This window comes from Acinonyx jubatus, chromosome B4 (assembly GCF_027475565.1).
Source record: "Acinonyx jubatus isolate Ajub_Pintada_27869175 chromosome B4, VMU_Ajub_asm_v1.0, whole genome shotgun sequence".
NCBI classification, from domain to species: Eukaryota; Metazoa; Chordata; class Mammalia; order Carnivora; family Felidae; genus Acinonyx; species Acinonyx jubatus.
In genome coordinates, this window is record NC_069387.1 from 19,169,818 (window position 1) to 19,189,613 (window position 19,796).

General features: G+C 41.8%; 1 protein-coding gene across 4 annotated transcripts in view; it reads right to left on the reverse strand.

Annotated features, from left to right (window-relative positions):
• Positions 1-19,796, reverse strand: part of NEBL (nebulette) — a 356,435-nt gene that overhangs the window by 149,534 nt on the left and 187,105 nt on the right. For 2 of the 4 annotated variants that reach the window (XM_053225372.1, XM_027073578.2), the window contains exon 4: positions 15,977-16,084. In XM_053225372.1, the coding sequence (XP_053081347.1) occupies positions 15,977-16,084 (108 nt within the window). Of the gene's footprint in view, positions 1-6,051; positions 6,205-12,170; positions 12,264-14,132; positions 14,212-14,298; positions 16,085-19,796 lie in introns of all 4 variants that reach the window. The other 2 variants (XM_027073573.2, XM_027073571.2) reach the window with 2 other exon arrangements.

Consider the following 19,796-nt stretch of genomic DNA (forward strand, 5'->3'; position numbering starts at 1 on the left):
GAACACCCCCCACTGTCCCCACTGCAGACAGTTCAGTTAACTGGGATTTTTCTCTCCATATTTGTACGGAACTAATGTAGCATTTGCACGCGATGCTGAAGGCATACATATTTATACGGCTTTGCACTTTCAGACCTGCCAACCTGACATTGTGTCTGAGACTAGCCATCCCAGGCTTGTGTCACAGTTGGGGCGTGAACGCACAACTGCCCTATTTACATACCATACAGACACCTGTGCTCAGCATTCGTCATTCGGTTCTAAATCCACACGGTAAAACTGCTTACATTCTTGTTTTTATTGGCATAGCTTAAAAACAGAGATACCGGAATGCATTATTTTCTTCTTCTTCTGTTCTCCAAGAGCCGACCCCTACAAGTACTGGTATCATAATCATCCCAAGGCCCAACAGCCAGACATAAGGGGCTCCAAGATCCCATGGAGACAATTACAATGAAATCCCACCCAGAGAAGGGCCAGGTTGACAACAAGCCTACGTCAGCCATTCCCAACATTCACACAGTGACCCAAAAATCCGGTGTCATTCCCTTACTTACAAAATCTTTTCAGGGTGCCGGGGTGGCTCAGTCAGTTGAACATCCAACTCAATTTTGGCTCAGGTCATGATCCAATATTTCAATGGGAGGCTCTACTCATGGGTGATAAAGCTCTGTTCCCAGGTTTAAAAAAATCTGAAACTTCTAAATTTGGTCCTAATAGCAGGATGCGATCTCCAAAGTGCCATTTAAGGATAAATCAACTTCTGCATTAACAGTAACAAAGAAATTCCTATCTTGACATTTACTCTACAGCACAAGGGCTCCAGATATCGCATAGAAGGGATGATCCCAAAATTCTGATGTAAAGGGAGAATCCTGTATTTGAGAGTCAGAAAAAATCTACACTCAAATCCTGGCTCTTTCTTTTATCTTTCTTTTAAATGTTTATTTTTGAGAGAGAGAGAGAGACAGAGCACGAGCACGGGAGGGGCAGAGAGAGAGGGAGACACAGAATCCAAAGCAGGCTCCGTGTCAGCCAGAACCCGACTCGGGACTCAAACCCACAAACCATGAGATCATGACCTGAGCTGATGTCAGATGCTTAACCAGCTGAGCCACCCAGGCACCCCACTGACTGTGTGTGCTTTTAGTGGTACAAGAAGCCAATCAGATTTTCTTCAAAATCCGTAGGTTGTTTCCATACATGGGAACTGGGTTTTCATATCATCTTTCCATCATTTCACAATGAAAATCTGTGTTTCAAAATGCTGTAGCCCTTTTGTTGGTAGCTACTCAGGGGGATGAGGTATAAACCCGAGGAAACACAGGGACCTTCAAAATTTTCTAAAGTTTTCTATTTCTTTTTTTTTTTTAATGTTTTTATTTATTTTTGAGACAGAGAGAGACAGAGCATGAGCAGAGGAGGGGCCGAGAGAGGGGGAGACACAGAATGTGAAGCAGGCTCCAGGCTCCGAGCTGTCAGCACAGAGCCTGACGCGGGGCTCAAACTCATGGACCGCGAGATCATGACCTGAGCTGAAGTCGGATGCTTAACCGACTGAGCCACCCAGGCGCCCCGAAAGTTTTCTATTTCTTAAGCTGGGTGGTGGGTACACGGGTGCCTGCTTTATTACTATCCTTTACACTCTACGTAAGTTTCTATGGACTGTTTTGTATGTGTGATACATTTCACAATTTAAAAGAAAGAGTCTTAATACTGAAAAATCCCAGGCATGGAAATCCCACTGGCATTTACTAAGGATAATGCATCACTATTTTGTCCACCTGAACGGATGAATTTTTTTAAGCCACTGATAATATTTACAGTTTAATACCTAAAAGTTACTTTTTAAAATGTATCTTGAGAGTCTAATTCTGAAAGACTGCAAATTTCAATAACACCACCAACGTGACTCAAAGAGTCAAGCGTCCAAAAAAGAAAGGCAAACCAGATTAACGGATGGAAGACCTCAGTTCTGGCTGACCCCAGTTTTTTACAAGCTAACTTCCAAAGTATTCAGAAATTAAGGTCGGGTAGTACTTAGCCTAACACCCTCATATGGGATAAATACAAAACAGTGGCTGTTTTATGAAGGCACGCTAAAAGCTGCCAACCGGACACGGCTCCCTTCTTGTCCTGTCCTCCCTCAGGACATTTTCTATGCCCAGTGTTTGGTGCATTTATGCCCACCAAAAAACAATTTAACTGGGGCGCCTGGGTGGCTCAGTCAGTTAAGCATCCGACTCTTGATTTCAGCTCAGGTCACAATCTCAGGGTTCACAAGTTCAAGCCCCGCATCGGGGTCCTGCTGACAGCGTGGAGCCTGCTTGGGGTTCTCTGTCTCCCTCGCTCTCCGCCCCTCCCCCACCCATGCGTGGGCGTGCGCTCGCGCGCGCGCTCTCTCTCTCTCTCTCTCTCTCAAAAGTAAATAAACATTTTAAAAAATCATGATTGAACTAATCATTTCACATTTAGAATACTGATAGTGATAATCACAGTAATAACCTACGGAGCGATCTGCAAACGTCAGTACAGTGCGGATAAGGTGAACAGTATTACAACTGTGTCATGCTCTGCCCTCAACAAATCAGTCACAGACGTCGGTACTGGGAAATCACACGCGCGTGCACACGAGGTGTCAGGAGACAAACGGGGGATAGTGGAGGCAGCAGATGGTGTACTGAGTACTTGAGTACTGAACTGCCTCATAGGCAGTTGAGCACAGGCTTCGTACACAAGTGAGGGAAGGGCCCCCCCCAAAATGGAAGAGAGTTCCACCGACTTATCCAGAAGCCTGCGATCGGAAAGTCGAACAACTATTCATTTTCAGCCTACCCGTGCGTACTGTGCCCTAGATCTTAGCAGTATTGGTGTTGATTTTATTATTATTATTATTTGTTTCATTTGAGGGGGAGCCCCACAATCTCTGTGGAATTCAGAACCTTCAAAGGTTATACTCTAACCCTAGAAGCACAAATAGCAATAGAATGGAGTTTGGAGGTGATGGAAATAAATTTGGCCCTTACGCCTACCTCTTAAATATTTCCCCATTTTTCGACCGATAATGTAAACCCCGTGATCAAAATGCAAAATGCCAATCAGCTGACTCCAACCACACCAGTGGTGTGGTTCGCTTCGTTATAGAAATAATGTGAAATTCACTGCACAATTCCCGAGAAAATGGCTTTCCTCCTTCAGTAAATAATGACTTACCCTTCACAGTACTTAATCATTTTAACATGCCAAATGTCTTATCTGGCAAAACAGAAACGTGCAATAAAGTTATGAAAACGTTTACAGTCGATGCCCAGGCGTGGGCAGGAGGAAGTTTTGGGGAAAATGAGGGAAATAAATGGTTAACTGCCAGCACACACACACTCATGCTAGAGGACACAAAGAGGTTCCCAGCAGTTGATAAATTCATTTAGGGAAACTCACTTTATTTTTCCAACAGAGCTCTCACCAGCTAATCTGTATTACAACCTGCGGGAGTCTTAATATTCTCAGCAGGATCAAGATTCAGGCCACACTGATTCAGCTATTTAATCTTGCAAGAGAACAATATTTGGCAGGAAAAGACCCCACAGCACTGAGGGGACGTCCCAGAGGTTCGTCGTCGGCACAGATTGGGCCAGCAACACCGAAGGTGGAAACCAAACAGCGCTAACCAATGTTTATCATCAGCTTTGCGGAGCTCCCTCCTCAGACACGCCAGTACATGCGACCTATGTATGCAAAACATACGCATCGCGTGTGTGTAGGGCTCTTTTCGGGTACGTGTACATTTTTAAGATGCAATATGTTTTGTCAATATTTTGGACCGAGTCCTGAGAAGTTTTTGATTCGAAACTATCCCTACAGAGGGTGAGGGTACAAAAGAGATGAAGAAAAATGGTCATCGCTTTACTTTCAAAACGTTTCAGCCTCTTGAGTACTGAAAACCAAGATGGAGAGAACATGTGTCTGAGTTTTTAAGTGTATGCAAATATTTACATACTAATCTTCTTAGCCACTGTGACATTAATAAGCTGATCGAGGGGTACCTGGGTGGCTCAGTCGGTTGAGCGTCCGACTTCGGCTCAGGTCATGATCTCGCGGTCTATGGGTTTGAGCCCCGTGTCGGGCTCTGTGCTGACAGCTCAGAGCCTGGAGCCTGTTTCAGATTCTGTGTCTCCCTCTCTTCTCTGCCCTTCCCCTGCTCTCATTCTGTCTCTCTTTCTGTCTCTCTTTCTGTCTCTCTTTCTCTCAAAAATAAACACTAAAAAAAATTTTTTAAAGAAGCTAATCGATACTCTGCTATAAGTGCTCATTCTTCTTTTACATTTTGTGTGTAATCTATGGCTTGATGAATTTTGCGTGATATTTTCTGGACACCCCCACTGACAGGCAAACAGGGAATACAGAAAACAGATGGAAGGAGAGGGGCAAACTTTAACGCGAAGTTAATGGCATCTACTGTACAAACAAACAATACGAATCACGATTCAAAAAAGAATGATTTAGTAAAATTCTTCAAAGGCTATTTTCAAGTAACGTTGGCAAGCTTTCAATTCCTTTACCTCCCAAACCTGGCTGGCTACCCCTCTGATAACAGCACAGGGTTTCCCTCTATCGAACATTAATCATCCTGGGCAGCCATGGTCTGCTTGCCCGTTAGAGGGTGAACACCCAGCTCCATGAGGTCAGGGGTCAAATTTATTTCGTTTCTCATTATATCCCCCGCCTCCTGGCAAAGTGCCTGGCGTATGGTAAACACTCAACAATGTCTGTTGAGTCAATTAATGTGTTCAAAGTGATTTCTCTTGGAGATTTTTTTTTTGGCCTTGTAGATACCAAAAATATGCATATTTGGAAATATGATGCCAATCTTTCACCAATCTTGCCTCAGTCTGCATTTCAGTAATGGTGTCTCTGTCTCTCTCCACACTCGGACAAGTAGGCGCTAGGTGCTCCCAACCTTATTGTATTCCTTCCTTCCTTCTTTCCTCGCCTTCCAGCTTTTAAGACTGCCCTGCGGCGGTGAAAACCTTGGCCAGCCACTGAAGGCACCCTCACAAGAGTATAAATGCATACACAGCGTGGTTTCTCACTTTCTCCGCCATCTATGGGGCCCGGTGAACGTGAGGTCCACAGCAAATGTTTAAAGAACAAACACATATACAGCGTAACCGTGAAAGCAACTTCCCCCTTGTCTTATTCATCACAGTTGAAGCACCGTGTTCTAGAAGATTCCAGCATGAGCAAGAAATGCTGCTTGCCCTCAACGGGCTCATCACAATTACACAACAAAAGCGAACATTGAAATCACTCTGTTTGGGAAAATTCAATTCTCGCTCTCGACAATAACAAGTGTTAAGACCAGAATGATTTCTTTAAAGGTTTTTCTCCTTTCATTCTTTTTTCTGCATCTATACTCTATTTCATACTTTCCGAAACAGACAAACTGCCATTTTCATCATCGTTCGCAGAAGGCCATGACACGAAAGCTTAATTCAAACGAATTCAAAGTTGACTTGGTTATAGTTAATATAGCCACAAGAGGAAAAATCCATCACAAATATAAGCAAACAAAAAAATAAGTGATCATCGCTTCTTGCTTCTTGTCCTTGGAACCAAGCCTAAGGGTACTGCACAAAAGCAACCGGCCCTTCAAAGAGAAATGCAGACATATCCTTTTACAAATAGCATTGCATGCGATTCTGTACCCAAGACAGAAAGGCTACAGAGCAGGCCTGACGACCGTGAAAGAAAAGGAACCTACGGTAGAAAGTACAAGCAAAAAATAAAGAAAATCAATTTCCATGACATGATTCTTCTAGGAAAATGAAATGCAAATTAGAGAACATATCTATCTGCATATGCTTACCAAAAGGAAGACATTCTTGCCTCTAACTTCCAGTGGTGCAATTTCCCTTAATTGTATAAACTTGGCTTGGGTTACCAATGGCTTCTAATTAAATCTCTTTATAATGTCTCCTTTGATTCATGACCTCTTAATAAGTTGCAACTATTACACTTATTAGCTGGAAGAACAACTGGTTTCAAACCTACCTGCAAAAATCCACCAAAGTTATAATGATGTGGCATAATTATTAATGACGGTCGCATCTGGCAACTCCACAAATATGTAGGCAAGACTACCGGATCTTCTTTAACGTTCAGTATGTGCTCCCAGTAGGTATGTCCCAAAGGGTATAATAAAATCTGGAAGAAAATTCAGATACTTTGTAAGTTTTTAATCTGTATCATGTGCTGGAAATTGCAACATTTTTTAAAAAGCTCATCTTTATTCGGCTTTCCCCGTGGCACAGAAATATTTCTTTTCTATTGTCACACCTCTGCCCTCCTTTCCCTCACGTCTGTCCAGGCCAGACTGCCAGCACAGGACATGTGAGATCTACATTCTGAGCTCCATCATTCCACTGAGACCTGGAAAACGTAATTACTACTATATGCTATCTTTGTTTCTATAAATGACTGTGGCTCGAAACCACAAATAAAGAGGCTTGCAAGGGCCAATTAAGGATTGGAAATAGGACCCAGAAGGAAATTCTTTTTTGTTGTTGTTGTTAAAATTGTTCAGTTTGAAAACAGAAAAAAAAAATTTAAAAACCGGATGTAGAAGTTTTCCCGAGATGACACAAGGTATTGTAATCCACCTCTACTAAAGAAGCTGACTTATGATAGGAGCTTATGATTACAAAATGTATATTACTTAGTTTTCTCAAAAGTCCCTATGATGTATGCAGATCACTTCTCATTTGTCCCCATTATGGACTAAATTGTGTCCCCTCCCCCAAAACTCGTATCTTGAAACCCTAAGCCCCAGTGTGACTGTCTTTGGAGATGGAAATTTTAAAAAGGTAGTTCAGGTTAAATGAGGTCAAAGGCTGGGGCCCTGATCCAATTCAACTGGTGTCCTTCCAAGAAGAGGAAGACACACCAGAGACCTCTTTCTCTTATACACATACATGTAGGAAAAGGCCATATGAGGACACAGTAAGAAAGTGTGCTCTCCCAGCCAAGACAAGAGCTGTCACCAGAAGTCAATCCTGCTGGCCCTTGATCCTGGACTTCCTGCCTCTGGAACGGTGAGAAAATAAATTTCTGTGATTTAAGCCACGCAGCCTGTGATATTTTGTTATGGCAGCCTGGACAGTCTAATGCAAGTCCCATTTATCAGATATTTAGACATGATAAGATAAGATAGATAAGATAAGATAAGATAAGATAAGATAAAAGTAAATTGCCTGACATTTTAAAACAGGGGTGGTCATTGGATTTCTAATACACTGACATTCTGAATTCTTTTTTTTTTCAATGTTTATTTTTAAGACAGAGAGAAAGAGAGAGAGAGAGAGACAGAATGAGTGGGGGAGGTATAGACAGAGAGGGAGACATAGAACCCAAAGCAGCTCCAGGCTCTGAGCTGTCAGCACAGAGCCCAATGTGGGGCTCGAACTCATCAACCGCTAGATCATGACCAGAGCCGAAGTCAGATGTTTAACCGACTGAGCCACCCAGGCGCCCCTAATACAGTGAAATTCTTAAATGCCACATTAGAAAGCAAATGTTCCTGCTTTACTGAGAAAATACTGCCATAAACTTTTGATGAAAACTATAGAAATCACTGAGTGTTTAAGTAAAAATAGGAGAAAGTGAAAAAAAATGGGTGTTCTGAAGCAACACAAAACAAACAACAAATTTGAAGCAACTTTCAAAGCTAAGAACTCTCTGGGGGGCACCTGGATGGTGTGGTCGGTCGGGCATCCGACTCTTGATTTCGGCCCAGGTCATCATCTCACAGTTTGTGACTTCCAGCCCCTTGTCAGGCTCTGTGCTGACACCGTGGAGCCCGCTTGGGATTCTCTCTCTCCCTCTCTCTCTCTCTACTCCTCCCCTGCTCGCGCACACTCTCAAGATAAATAAATAAACTCTGAAGAAAAAAAAAAGCTATGAACTCCCTTGCAAAGAGAGGTTTCAAGAGAAAGAATGTGCAAATTTGTCAATATTTTAAATATTATCACTTCATTCATGTACACAACATACATTTCCTCAGCACCTGCTACGTTGTCAAGCACTATTCCAGGCATTAGCAATTTTGTGTTGAAAGGATGTGCTGGTTCCCTACCCTACTGTGGTGCATATCCTAGGAAAGATTTGATTTGCTTAGACTGAGAAGTGGATGGTAAGGCAGACTCTTCTGAAAAAGAAAAAAAAAAAACTTGAGGAAATAATACCCTTAAAGGAATTCAGTCATGGGGCACCCGGGTGGCTCAGTTAGTTAAATGTCTAACTTTGGCTCAGGTAATGATCTCACAGCTCCCCCCATCAGGCTCTGTGCTGACAGCATGGAACCTGCTTCAGACTCTCTGTCTCCCTCTCTCTCTCTGCCCCTCCCTCTCTCAAAAATAAATAAATGTTAAAAAAAAAAAAATTCGGTCATTTCCTGAGTATTTATTAGGCAACTTCATCGTGCTACAGAATGACGGAATGAAGGAAAGATCTGGGAGTTTTAAGGAAGGAAATTGATGTGTATCTGCACAGACCTTAAAAGAGATGCTTTAATTAAGATAGATCCAGAGCTATCAGAACGGCTTGTAATAATCTCCGCTGTACGATGAAATTCACACAAGACTGGAGGGGATTCGCTGGTCAGAGTATCAAAATGGGTGTGTTTACAGAAGCAGTCCTGGTTAAGCCATCGGGGAGCCGACAGCCTCGGGCACAGTGAGAAGCCTTGAGAAGAAGGTACGTTGGGCCAAGAAGTTAATGCATCCACTTATCAAACGTGGCTCCGTGTTAGGCCCTGGGGTGACAGAGAAAAAGCCTGAACCTTCATAGAGTTCAGTTCAGGAGGAAGATAACTCAGCATGCAGTTCCAGAACGAGACTGCCAGGATGCCAAGAGAAAGAGGAAGGCCAGGGAAGAAGAGGTAGGCTCTGGGCGTAGAAGGGATATGGGAAGGGTACAAAGAACGTTCCAGATGGAAGTGTGAAGTGTATAGGGCTGAGGGTTCAAGAGGGACCCCCAGGCTGGAGATCTCATCTGGCAATAAACCACAGACAGTCTCATATTCCCTGTTACAGTATTTGCATTTCATCCCAAAGGCAATAGGGAGCAAGAGATAGATTTTAAAGTAGAAAGTAACGTGATCAGATGTGCATTTTAGGAACTTGCAAGAAACCACAAAGAGAGCAGCTCAGGAGGGAGAAGAGGCAGTCCTGTGGCAGGCAGGAGCAGTTTAGAGACTTCTTCCCACAACCAAGCGAGGGCAGGGAGGGCCAAGGATGTGACCAGAAAGGTGAAGTACAAAGCACCATGATATGCATTCTTAGAGAGGCAAAAAATAAACTGAAGAAGACGTGGATGGTCTTCATCTTCCTGAAGCTAGAGAAGCAAAGCACATAACCAGTGAAAATGCTCCTTCAGACCAAACTGTGGAACGTGATGTGTGAAATGAGCGGTGTGGCTAATGGTGCCATCAAGCAAAGCACTGTCATGATTGGGAGAGGAGAAAGATCGCGGTAGCTGGGGTCTGAGTGTGGGTCCAGGATCATTTACAGACACTGTGAAATTGTGCCAAACGAGAGGAGTGACTCATGCAAAAGCCCAGGACAGACTAACTTAGTCAGGCCTAAAAGAAACGGAAGAACCGTGTTGACAGGCAGTGAAAGATACGGGGAAAAGTAATTTAGGAGCCGATCGTGGAGGGCCCTGAGAGTCAGAATGAAAGAGCTTCGGAGATTAGACTTTGTCCTACGCAGAGTGGAGCTCCCAGGGAAGTTCTTAGTGAATCATAATTAGGGTCTTGATGAAAGAGATATTTTAGAAAGACTCATCTGGTGCCAGTGTTCAAGATACAATGGAAAAGCTCCAGAAGGAGCCTGGAAGGAGAGAAGGCCAATTAGGAGGTCCCGCAATAACTCAGGCAGGCTAAGGGGCCTGAACACAGGGGAAGAGAAAAGAAAAGAATGAGGGAAAGGAATTTCACTAAAGAAGGATCTTCAGAAATTGTCTGCGGGATCGTTAATCTCTGTTTCCAAAAAAAAAAAAAAAAAAAAAAAGTCATATGTGTTAATTCTTTTACTCTGGGGGCCCTCCCCCACCTCCCGTTTAGACAATGCCATTTTACAGCCACAACCCTTGTACTTGCCATGCACAAGTAATTACTGGTCTGGGATGTATTTGTTTCTTTAAGTGGCTGTGGCTAAAAACCGGAGGATAAAAAGAAGAGATCAACCTTTGAAGTTCTGCCCTAGGTGGAAAAATAAAGCAAAACCAGGTGTAAGGGAAACCACGGATTTGGACACGAGAAAGGACCGAGAGGTGATTTTCCGTACATTTTTCTCATGAAAGTCTAAGTGTTCCTTATAGAAATACTTTCCCTGAGGAGAGGTTGTTCAGAGAATCTAATTAGACTGGGTATGTCAAAGTGTTTCGAAACAAATAAAGCATTTATACATGTGTTCGGTATTATAAGGAAAATACACGTTAATGCCCTATCACCTTCTCTGACATATTGGATCTTTGCTTTAAAGATAATGCTACTTACCCACTATTACTCAGGAATACATGGGAGTTACCAGTTGAGACAAGTTGGAGGTAAGGTACAGCCCATTACAGTGACATATAAATTCACTCTGTGAAAATACTAGCCTCCAAGGGCTTAAATCTAAGCTACTGACCTAATAACGATCTCTGTTATTTCATCTATGCTAATCAACCTGGTTATGAGTTGTATCAAAAAAACCGTACGATTCTCCTCTCCAACTACTTAATGTATTAGACTTTACCACTCAAAATCAGAAGCTTTGAGATAAATGTTCCATGGCATATAAAACAGTTATGTTTCTTGTGTAAGGAACAAAACTAACAAATACTCTCTGTCAATACTGAATGTCTTTCTGATTTTTACCTTCCTCGCCTTTAAAAAAAGAAACTTTTTTATGTTTGCTGAATGTAAAAAGAAAGAGAAATCCTTCTGTATCAGTTGTTCGGGTTCATAGAAGACCTAATTGCCTCTTACACTGTATTTCGCCACCAGTTTACAATTAGCATGCATTTCTCATGCATGAGTTGACCCAATTACATAACAAATTTTGCCTTTGGGGATTTCTCTTGACTGCTTGTCTTCTGTCCACCATACAACTCAATTTCACACCGTCAGCAGCCTGAACATGGCCACAGTCAGTCTCTGTCAAAATGATTTATTTAAATTACAAACAGAGACCAGATCCCTAGATAATCATCCCTACCCTCCTGCTCACCCTTACACTCAACCTAACTTTGAATCAAATATTTTAATAGCCTACAGACACTGCTCTTCAATTATTAGGCCATGTTTGCCTCCAATAATCTAATATTTTTGAAGCTAACTCACAAAATCTCAGGGAACTAAATCATCAGCATCCATGTGAGCTTATTAATGGACACATAATTTATTTTGCATTCTAAGAAGTCAATGAAAAATTATGTAGCTGTATCAAAAAAGCTAAAAATAATTACATTTCAATATCAAATTAGAGAAGAGACTCTGCTCTGTAACGTTTTTTTATTTTTTATTTTATTTTTTATTTTTATTTTTTAAATTTTTTTAACGTTTTATTTTTATTTTTGAGACAGAGAGAGACAGAGCATGAACGGGGGAGGGGCAGAGAGAGAGGGAGACACAGAATCGGAAGCAGGCTCCAGGCTCTGAGCCATCAGCCCAGAGTCCGATGCAGGGCTCGAACTCACGGACTGCGAGATCGTGACCTGAGCTGAAGTCGGACGCTTAACCGACTGAGCCACCCAGGCGCCCCTGTAATGTTTTTTTATAAAAAGGCTTCAATCTTAGCTTTTCTTGTGAAGCAAGTGAACATTTTATGAATGGCTACGCTACGTTGAAAATGGTAGTAAGAAGGGGTATTTGGGAAACAGGAAAGATAACCAAACCTATAGATTCTGACGGGGGAAGGGAAGGAATATAGAGCGGGTGAAACTATTATTGCCTGTGTTGTCTATGGTTCAGTGATCTAAGGAAAGGGTGTTTTAAAGATGCCCACTGAAGCCAACACACGCAGGCACACTGCATGCATACACACACACACACACACACACACAAATTATTTCCTCTGTGAGTCAAGGACAGACACAAATCTTGACAAATCACCTAATGGCAGACTTACCAGTCAGTCCGCAAAATACAGGATCCTGTCATCTGGTTTTGGCGGGGGGGGGGGGGGGGGGTTCCCCTTCCCCTCCATATATTTCTCCATTACCTAAAGTAAATTAGAAAATAAACATCTAGATTTTATCCATAGCACAAAGATTTTAAAAGTCTCTTGGGGTTGGACTTTACCCTTTCATTTCACAATTTATCTATAGACTGTCTCAGCTAATTAAAAGCGCAGCTTAAATGAGCGTGTAAGCAGGCAGAATGAAACACATCAATAATCTTCTCGAGGCCCAACCTAGTCCCTTAGATGTCGGCAGTGGTTCTCTGCCCAACTGCAGGTATCCTGAATGCCCTGCTTATAAACCTGAAGGTGGTAACCACCAGCGTCAGAAACCACCTTTCCAATTACCCACACGAGCTAGAGGTCTGAGGACAACAGGAAAAACGGTTTTTGAAAATGTCCAGAGGCACAGTATTCTTTGATACAAGACTGTACGTTGTCTTTTAAGAACATTTCCCTAAAATATCAAGAAGTAAAGAAAATGTGGAGCTCTACCAGATCATGTCTGCCCTTTCTGAATTTCTACCCTGGACTTTGGTGGGTCGTGGGAGGACACAATTAGGCATTCTCTGGAATTTTCTGGAATTTTGTTGTTGTTGTTGTTTCAGAAACCATTCTGTTTCTTTCCAACCATTCAGTAAATTCTGAAACCTGGCCTCTTTTCTTATTCTTTCTGCAGCTACACTAAGTCGGTAATATAAGAGAGGAATTTTAAATTGCAGCATTTCATAAATCTCCCAGATTCAATGTGCTGTCATTACAGACCCCCCCCAAAAAAAGAAGTCAAGGCTAAACCCACGTTCACCCCTTTCACTACACACAATTTCAAATTTATGGGTTGTGTTCTATCCCACATCTCAGTAACAGATGCAGACTGAGTGGGTATTTCCAAATGATTTCAAATCCTGCACAAATGAATCAGAGTGGCTGAGAAAATTTCATAACACCAATACAGACACAAGCAATCAAAAATGCCCATTCATCCACAGCACATTGCCCAAAACACCTAAGAGGTGTCATTAAATTCAGTTTTATGTCTTTCTACTTTCTTTAGTCTGAAAGGGATTAAAGGCAGCTTAGAAAGATCCATACAATATTCAAAGATAAAAATAAGGAAAACAAGTAAGTAAAAGTAAACACAAACAAGAAAATGAAGCAAACGGAAAAATAAAGATTACAAAGACCTCGACTTAATAACCCACCTACATCAGCCTGTATTAAACTTGTAGCTTGAATGTCATATGGCTTATAATTTCAGAATGAGTCTGCTCATCCGAGCACCCCGAGCAGGCAAATTCTGGTGGAGACCAGTCTGGACATTTTCTCACCCCTTTCCTCTCCAAACAGACACAGTCCAGGCCACTGTCAAAAATATCTGTCTGGATTTGGCGCACATGTTTCAGTATTTGGGTTTATCTGAAAGTAATGTGGAAAATTGGGCTAACCAAAGTGCCACCTTCCATATTAGCCCAAGTTTCTTAGAGAAAAAAAAAAAAAAAAAGAAAAAAAAGATCTTTGAGTAATGTGGAAAACCCTGTGAGGTCACGGAAAAAGTTCATAAAGTTGCAGCCTTGTTAATGAATAAAAAATTCACGAGACCTCAGTATATTTAACAGTTTCCTTTCTTCAGGAATAAATCCCTAATGGTAATATTATGATATCTATATTCTTTACTGCTATTCAAACATGACTATGCCTCACTATGACTTAAGAACCAGAACTCCTTGGAACACTGGTAAGGGACTAACATAAGACAATCGCAAATAAAATAAAATAAAATAAATCTAGGTGTCGTCTCAATTATATGCTTTTAAAAATCAGTGTTGTCTACCTCACAGGCTTAATCCAAATGGTATTTGTATATACTGCCATGTATATGATTCATACAGATTCATACGTCCCTATACGTACCTGTGTTATAAGGGGTTTTTGCGTAATTAAGAATGGATCTGCAAACAGCTCCACGTGTTGAATAAAATGTATATTCCTGCTAATGATAAAGGTTGGTGAAATGATCAGTTCTTTTCTTATTAAATATGAATATTGACTTAATTTGAATATAAATTAAAGGGCTTACCTTTCGATTGACTGCAATCCTTATGGTAGCTGTCCCATGGATGTCTTAGAGTAGAAATGTGTAGTTCTTTTTGAAATATATTTCTGTGACAGTTTGTGACTTACGATATAACTTAGTTTTGTGTGGCATTATTTTGGGTTTTGTTTTGTTTTTTTTCTCAAGTTCCCCAAAAATAACCCAAAGAAAGAAACGTTATTCTGTGTAACTGCCAGTGCCGTATCCCTAACTCACATTTTGAAAAACAAAAATCACTTTTTAATTTAAAGAAGGAATGAAGAGGAAGAAAGATGAGGGCGGTAACACATGACTGGTGGGTTGTCGGGACGGGGGAGAAAAATGAGGGGACAAAAGATGTGAATCTTTAAAATGCATCCCTTTTACCTTCAAAGGAAAAAAAAAGTTCTTACAAACCTAAAATGTCCATTTAAAGAGCAAATAATGAATAAACCTTAGGGAATTTGGCAAAACGAAGTGTTCCCTCCACCTCCTGTTATTCCCTAAAGAAGTTTTTTCAAAACATCACACCGTTGTGGTTTTTTTTCACAAATAAAATTCTTTCTCAAATTGTATACTATAATTTCATCTCCAAATTGTTATATATAATGATGACGGCCAAACATCAGCGAGTTTAAACCATCTGCTAATTAAACACTTCCTGGAAATTAAGGCTCCATTGTTTATAACATCTATAAACATCGCTTATAACACACAAAGTTTGGTGGAAGTAATACACAAGATACACTTCTCATGAAACACGGCATGAATCTTGCAGATTTGTGCATACTTCTGTATCATGTACATAGTTGTCAATTTTCATACGTATGTCCTCTTGGATACCTAACACTGAACTGATTTTTTTTTTTCTGAAAAAAAAATACATTTCGACAAACTTCAAAGAAACTTTGGAAGAAACATAATCACAGGCATGAATTATGAAAACGAAGATAAGCTATTCATCTGCCTTCACGTAGTACGGAATTAACACTTTTGGTCCCTAATGTGCTGGGAAGTGATGCTCTCCTCAATTTTCTTTGTCAGGAAAAATATATTACTTAACGAGATACAGCTTTCAAATCCACAGCAACGTCATACGTAAATGTTTGTTTCAGAAATTCAATGGAATACATCATTTCAACAAATTTCTAGTTTAAAGTGTGAAAGCTTACATACACACAATTAGCAAAATAAGATTATTCAAGATACTTAGCCTTATGTGTATATATTTTTTGTCTGATTAGCCACAGCCAAGACCAAAACTGTCAGGTGTATAATTTTACCTATAAAAGTCCTGTTTTGGAAAAACGCAAATGCGGAGAACCATTAAAAATGGCATAAGATGCTAAATTATAACAACTGTTTTAATAGCGATGACTATATTTCTAAATACACAATTCTTGTCATCAAGTTGATCTCTCTAGTAAACGCATTTCGCAAGTCGCTTTAATGAAATAAGTTAAATATCAATTCAGAAATATAGTCGTTGCTATTAAAGTGTGAGGCTCTAGGTAACCATGATGAAATCAAACGGAAGGAGTTCCCCAGTTGAGCCTGGCATATCTTATGAGCACCTTGAGAACCGCTTGCCCACGGTAGCGACAAGGACACCTCCAAGTCCCAACCTCATTCTCTCATGCAGACACGCGAGTTAGGGCGATCGAGGCATCGAACAGTCACCTACGTTACTGATTTGCTCCTGAGTCCTCTTCAGCCTCTGGAGTTCAGGAGTGTCCGTGACGATGCTGAACCCCCTCCCTTTGCTTTCTTCAAAATCTCTTTTGTACTTGACCTAACAGAAGGGAGGGGAGTGAAAGAAAGGAAACGAAAGGTCAACAGAGGAACTACAGATCCCACTCAGGGAAGGCCAGGGCCCGAGAAGCTGCTAAAATCGGAAGCAGTGCCTCCGGACAGCAGGTGGCAGAGGGAGAGGGCCGCAAAGCGTGGCCCAGCTGCCTGGTCTGTATCCTATCATTTGCGCCGACTGCGTGACCCTAGGCAAGTCACTAAACCACTCTGAGCTCCGGTGGTCTCATTCTATTTTGTAAGGCAAAGCATATGGATACGATTATACAATGCAATATTACCAAATGTCAAGTATATAAATGCTATGGAAATATTTATAAAACAGGCCACACCTAGAGATTAAAAGGCTCCAAGCACATGCCCCCGGCATACTCTGCTGAGGTACCTACGATTTTTTTTTTCGGTATTTAAATACACTTCTTTTCTAATTACAACGCAGCGAAGCTGAATTTTACAGTTTCCTCGAGGGACCAGAATAGCTAATGCTTAATCTTACTAGAGCCCCATCTCCTATTATTAGCATAATGACGACAACTGTCACACCCGTTAAATATTCATTCTGCTTGTTAGTGACCGAAATGGTTCTATCACTTTATTCTTATTTCTCTAAAATCTAAACATCAAGTAATATGGAAACGCATTTTTGATGTCCCACACAATCCCCGTTTTACATTCATCATCACTGGGCTTACATCAACACTTCAATTAATAGCTAACATTGAGGGTGCTAATAAAAACATGATTCTGTAAGGGCAACTTTCTGTATAAATTTGAAAAGTTCTCTTAGTTGAGTATAGAATGACTGTTTTTGTTGAGTCATGTCTGCGTTTAAATAGTCAGTTTTCTCAGGCATTACTGTCCTTGAGGCTACCGAAAAATTTCCTTTTCCCAGAAAAGCTTGAAAAAAAAAAAAAAACTTCCCAAATGGCAACAAATAGAAAGATTTAGACCCTCCCATCACCCGTAGCTTAAGAATATCTAATTTTCTCTCTGTATTTTCATCTAAATTTGTGAAAGTACTACAACCCTTACTCTTACTATTTCCATAAATAAAAGGTCAAATACACCTCGTGGTTTTTCTTTCATGGAAAATGCTGAATGGGATTAGCCTTCTCACCCTCAAACCCCCAGCACGTGAGAAGATACATAGTCCTGTACGTTCTCGTTGTTGTATGTCTACGCAGGGAAGCCATTCAGCTTTGCTTGAAGGAAGCACAGCGCACAGAGTCATAAAATAATAAAAGTAGGAAAGATGACAAGGCTATAACAGTGACAGCCATGAAGAAGTGAGAAGAAAAATCCGTAAGCCAGATTCGGACACCCCTAACACCAGTTTCAGGGAAGGCACATATTCTTTTTGGGATTAGTTTAAGGGTTTTTGTTTTGTTTTTGTTTTTTTAATGGTGATTTCCAAAGAAAGAACTGAAAAGACAACTCATTAAATTCCAGATGCATAGAGTTGATCACAATTGAACAGTCCTTCCCACATCCACAAGACACACAAGAATCACCTGACTCAGGCTTGTCTCATTAAGGGACTAGCTTTGAGAAGCACACGATCACCTCCGTAACTGGTCTGCAGGGTTTTAGAAGATGTTCAATCCTTCTTGGCGGTATGATCCACAACCAGGCCTCATATACTGTCAGTCCCAACACACATGCCACCCACCCAGGACACCTTTACCGCATACAGGGACCCCGGCAGCCACAGTCACCTCTTCTCTTGTCTCCCATTCACTTATGTCCTCTCTCTCCCCTTAGGTCTAATTTTCAATGTTCTAACTCATGATCTGCCAGCCACGCATAGTCTGATTCTGAGAGACAAGTGGATATAAAAAGAGATCAGAGGACAGAGGGAGGAGGATTCTTCGTTTCTATCTCACGTGTCCCCTTTGCCCTCACAACATGACCCCATCCTGCCAATGAGAATGCTGCACCCTTGAGCCCAGAGCTTGACCCGTACTGGACCCATAATCCAGCACAGGCCTGTGAGTCCCAGATCTGGGACCCTGGGAGGAACCCTTGAGGAAGGGGTGCTGTTTCTCCACGGTCTAGTTCAGTAGGCTGTAAAAACTGAAGCTGCCCATCATGACCTGGCCACCCCCCGGTAGTGACGAAGCCAATACAGAGTCAAGCAGAGCAAGAGACTTAGAGGAAGTCTTGGTCAGCCACCAGGTTTATCCGTTAAGTGAGCTGATCTGTCTCTCCTTTTACAATCAAAAGACTTCTGATTGACACAACCTACTCTCACCCTGCCGAAAACAGATACGCACGTACAACAAGGTTCCCGGTAAATATGAACATGTGAGTTTCTCCTCTGTGACCTCTGTGCTCTGGTCCTTCCTATTTGCGATGCCAGGTTTCATCATTTACAAAAACAATGGGTTCGATCTCGGAAAAGCGTCGCTTTAGCGGCCAAGAGCCTGGAACGCTCATCCATCCCTGCACTTCTCAACCACCTCGCACGTCTTCTAGCTTCTCTGAGTCAGTCTCCTCATCTCTGATTAGAGATTCTAGCAATTTCTTAACTAACAGATCTGTAGAGATGGAGATAGAACACAGGAAAGAACTTTAGGAAGAATAAGGTCCTGTGCAAATTCTCAGCATGGCCATCATTATGTTGGTCTTGCTTGACGTGAAAGGATGATACGGTATTTGTCATGAAACATTAAAAAGAACAGCTGTACAGGAATAAGCTAACGAACAAAATATATTAAGAATTAGCCATTAGTCTACATTTACAAATGTTACACAAGTCATTCTAGAACAGAAACTGATTTTTTTTTTTGTGGGATCTGAGCCAATGATCAGACCCCTACGTAGCACCTTAGCTATGTCACTCGGTGATCACACAGGTGGAAATGAGTTCTGAACCCATCTGTGCAGGTGCTGGGCGACAATCTGTCTTTGCCAACAGTCAACACCACATGCTGTGCAAATCTTGTAAGAACTGTATGAAGAGTATTCTTGTAAGACTACTGGGGGTTCTCTGTCACTGACAGAATGTTCCCTCTTCCTCCCTACCCTGAGCCCATGGGAAGCATAATCCATTTATTCATCAAAGCTCAGTGCCAGTGATGCTCCTCTGTGAGCAGGACGGGCCTCCCCCCAGTCTGGGGCCCCACAGCTCTACACCTGCCTATTAGAGTAGTTCCCACCCTGAACTACACTTAAGGTGGGGTCATAGTGCCCCACTCTAGAGCACAGGAACACAGTGACAAGGGCAAAGTCTTACAGATCTTCCTAATCCCAGAAACTAGCAGAGCACCTGGCCCATTAAGATTAAGAAAAAGAAGGAAGAGAGAAGAGAAAGAGAAAGAAGAGGGATGAAGACAGAGGGGCCCAGCACAGGCCCATGAGTCCCGGATCCGGGACCCTGGGAGGAACCCTTGGGAAAGGGTGCTCTTTCTCCACAGTCTAGATCAGTAGGCTGTAAAAACTGAAGCTGCCCATCATGACCCGGCCACCCCCCAGTAGTGACAAAGCCTCTCTACCTCCCCCTGAAGAGGCATTCTCAAAGTCAAAGGTAAGAAATATACACAACAGGCAACTTGATTTGACATATTTTTCTTCAGAAGAAACTTAAAATTGTATTTCAAGGGGTGCCTGGGCAGCTCAGCTTGTTAAGCATCTGGCTCAAGATCTCAAGGTTTGGGGGCGCCTGGGTGGCTCAGTCGGTTGAGCATCCGACTTCGGCT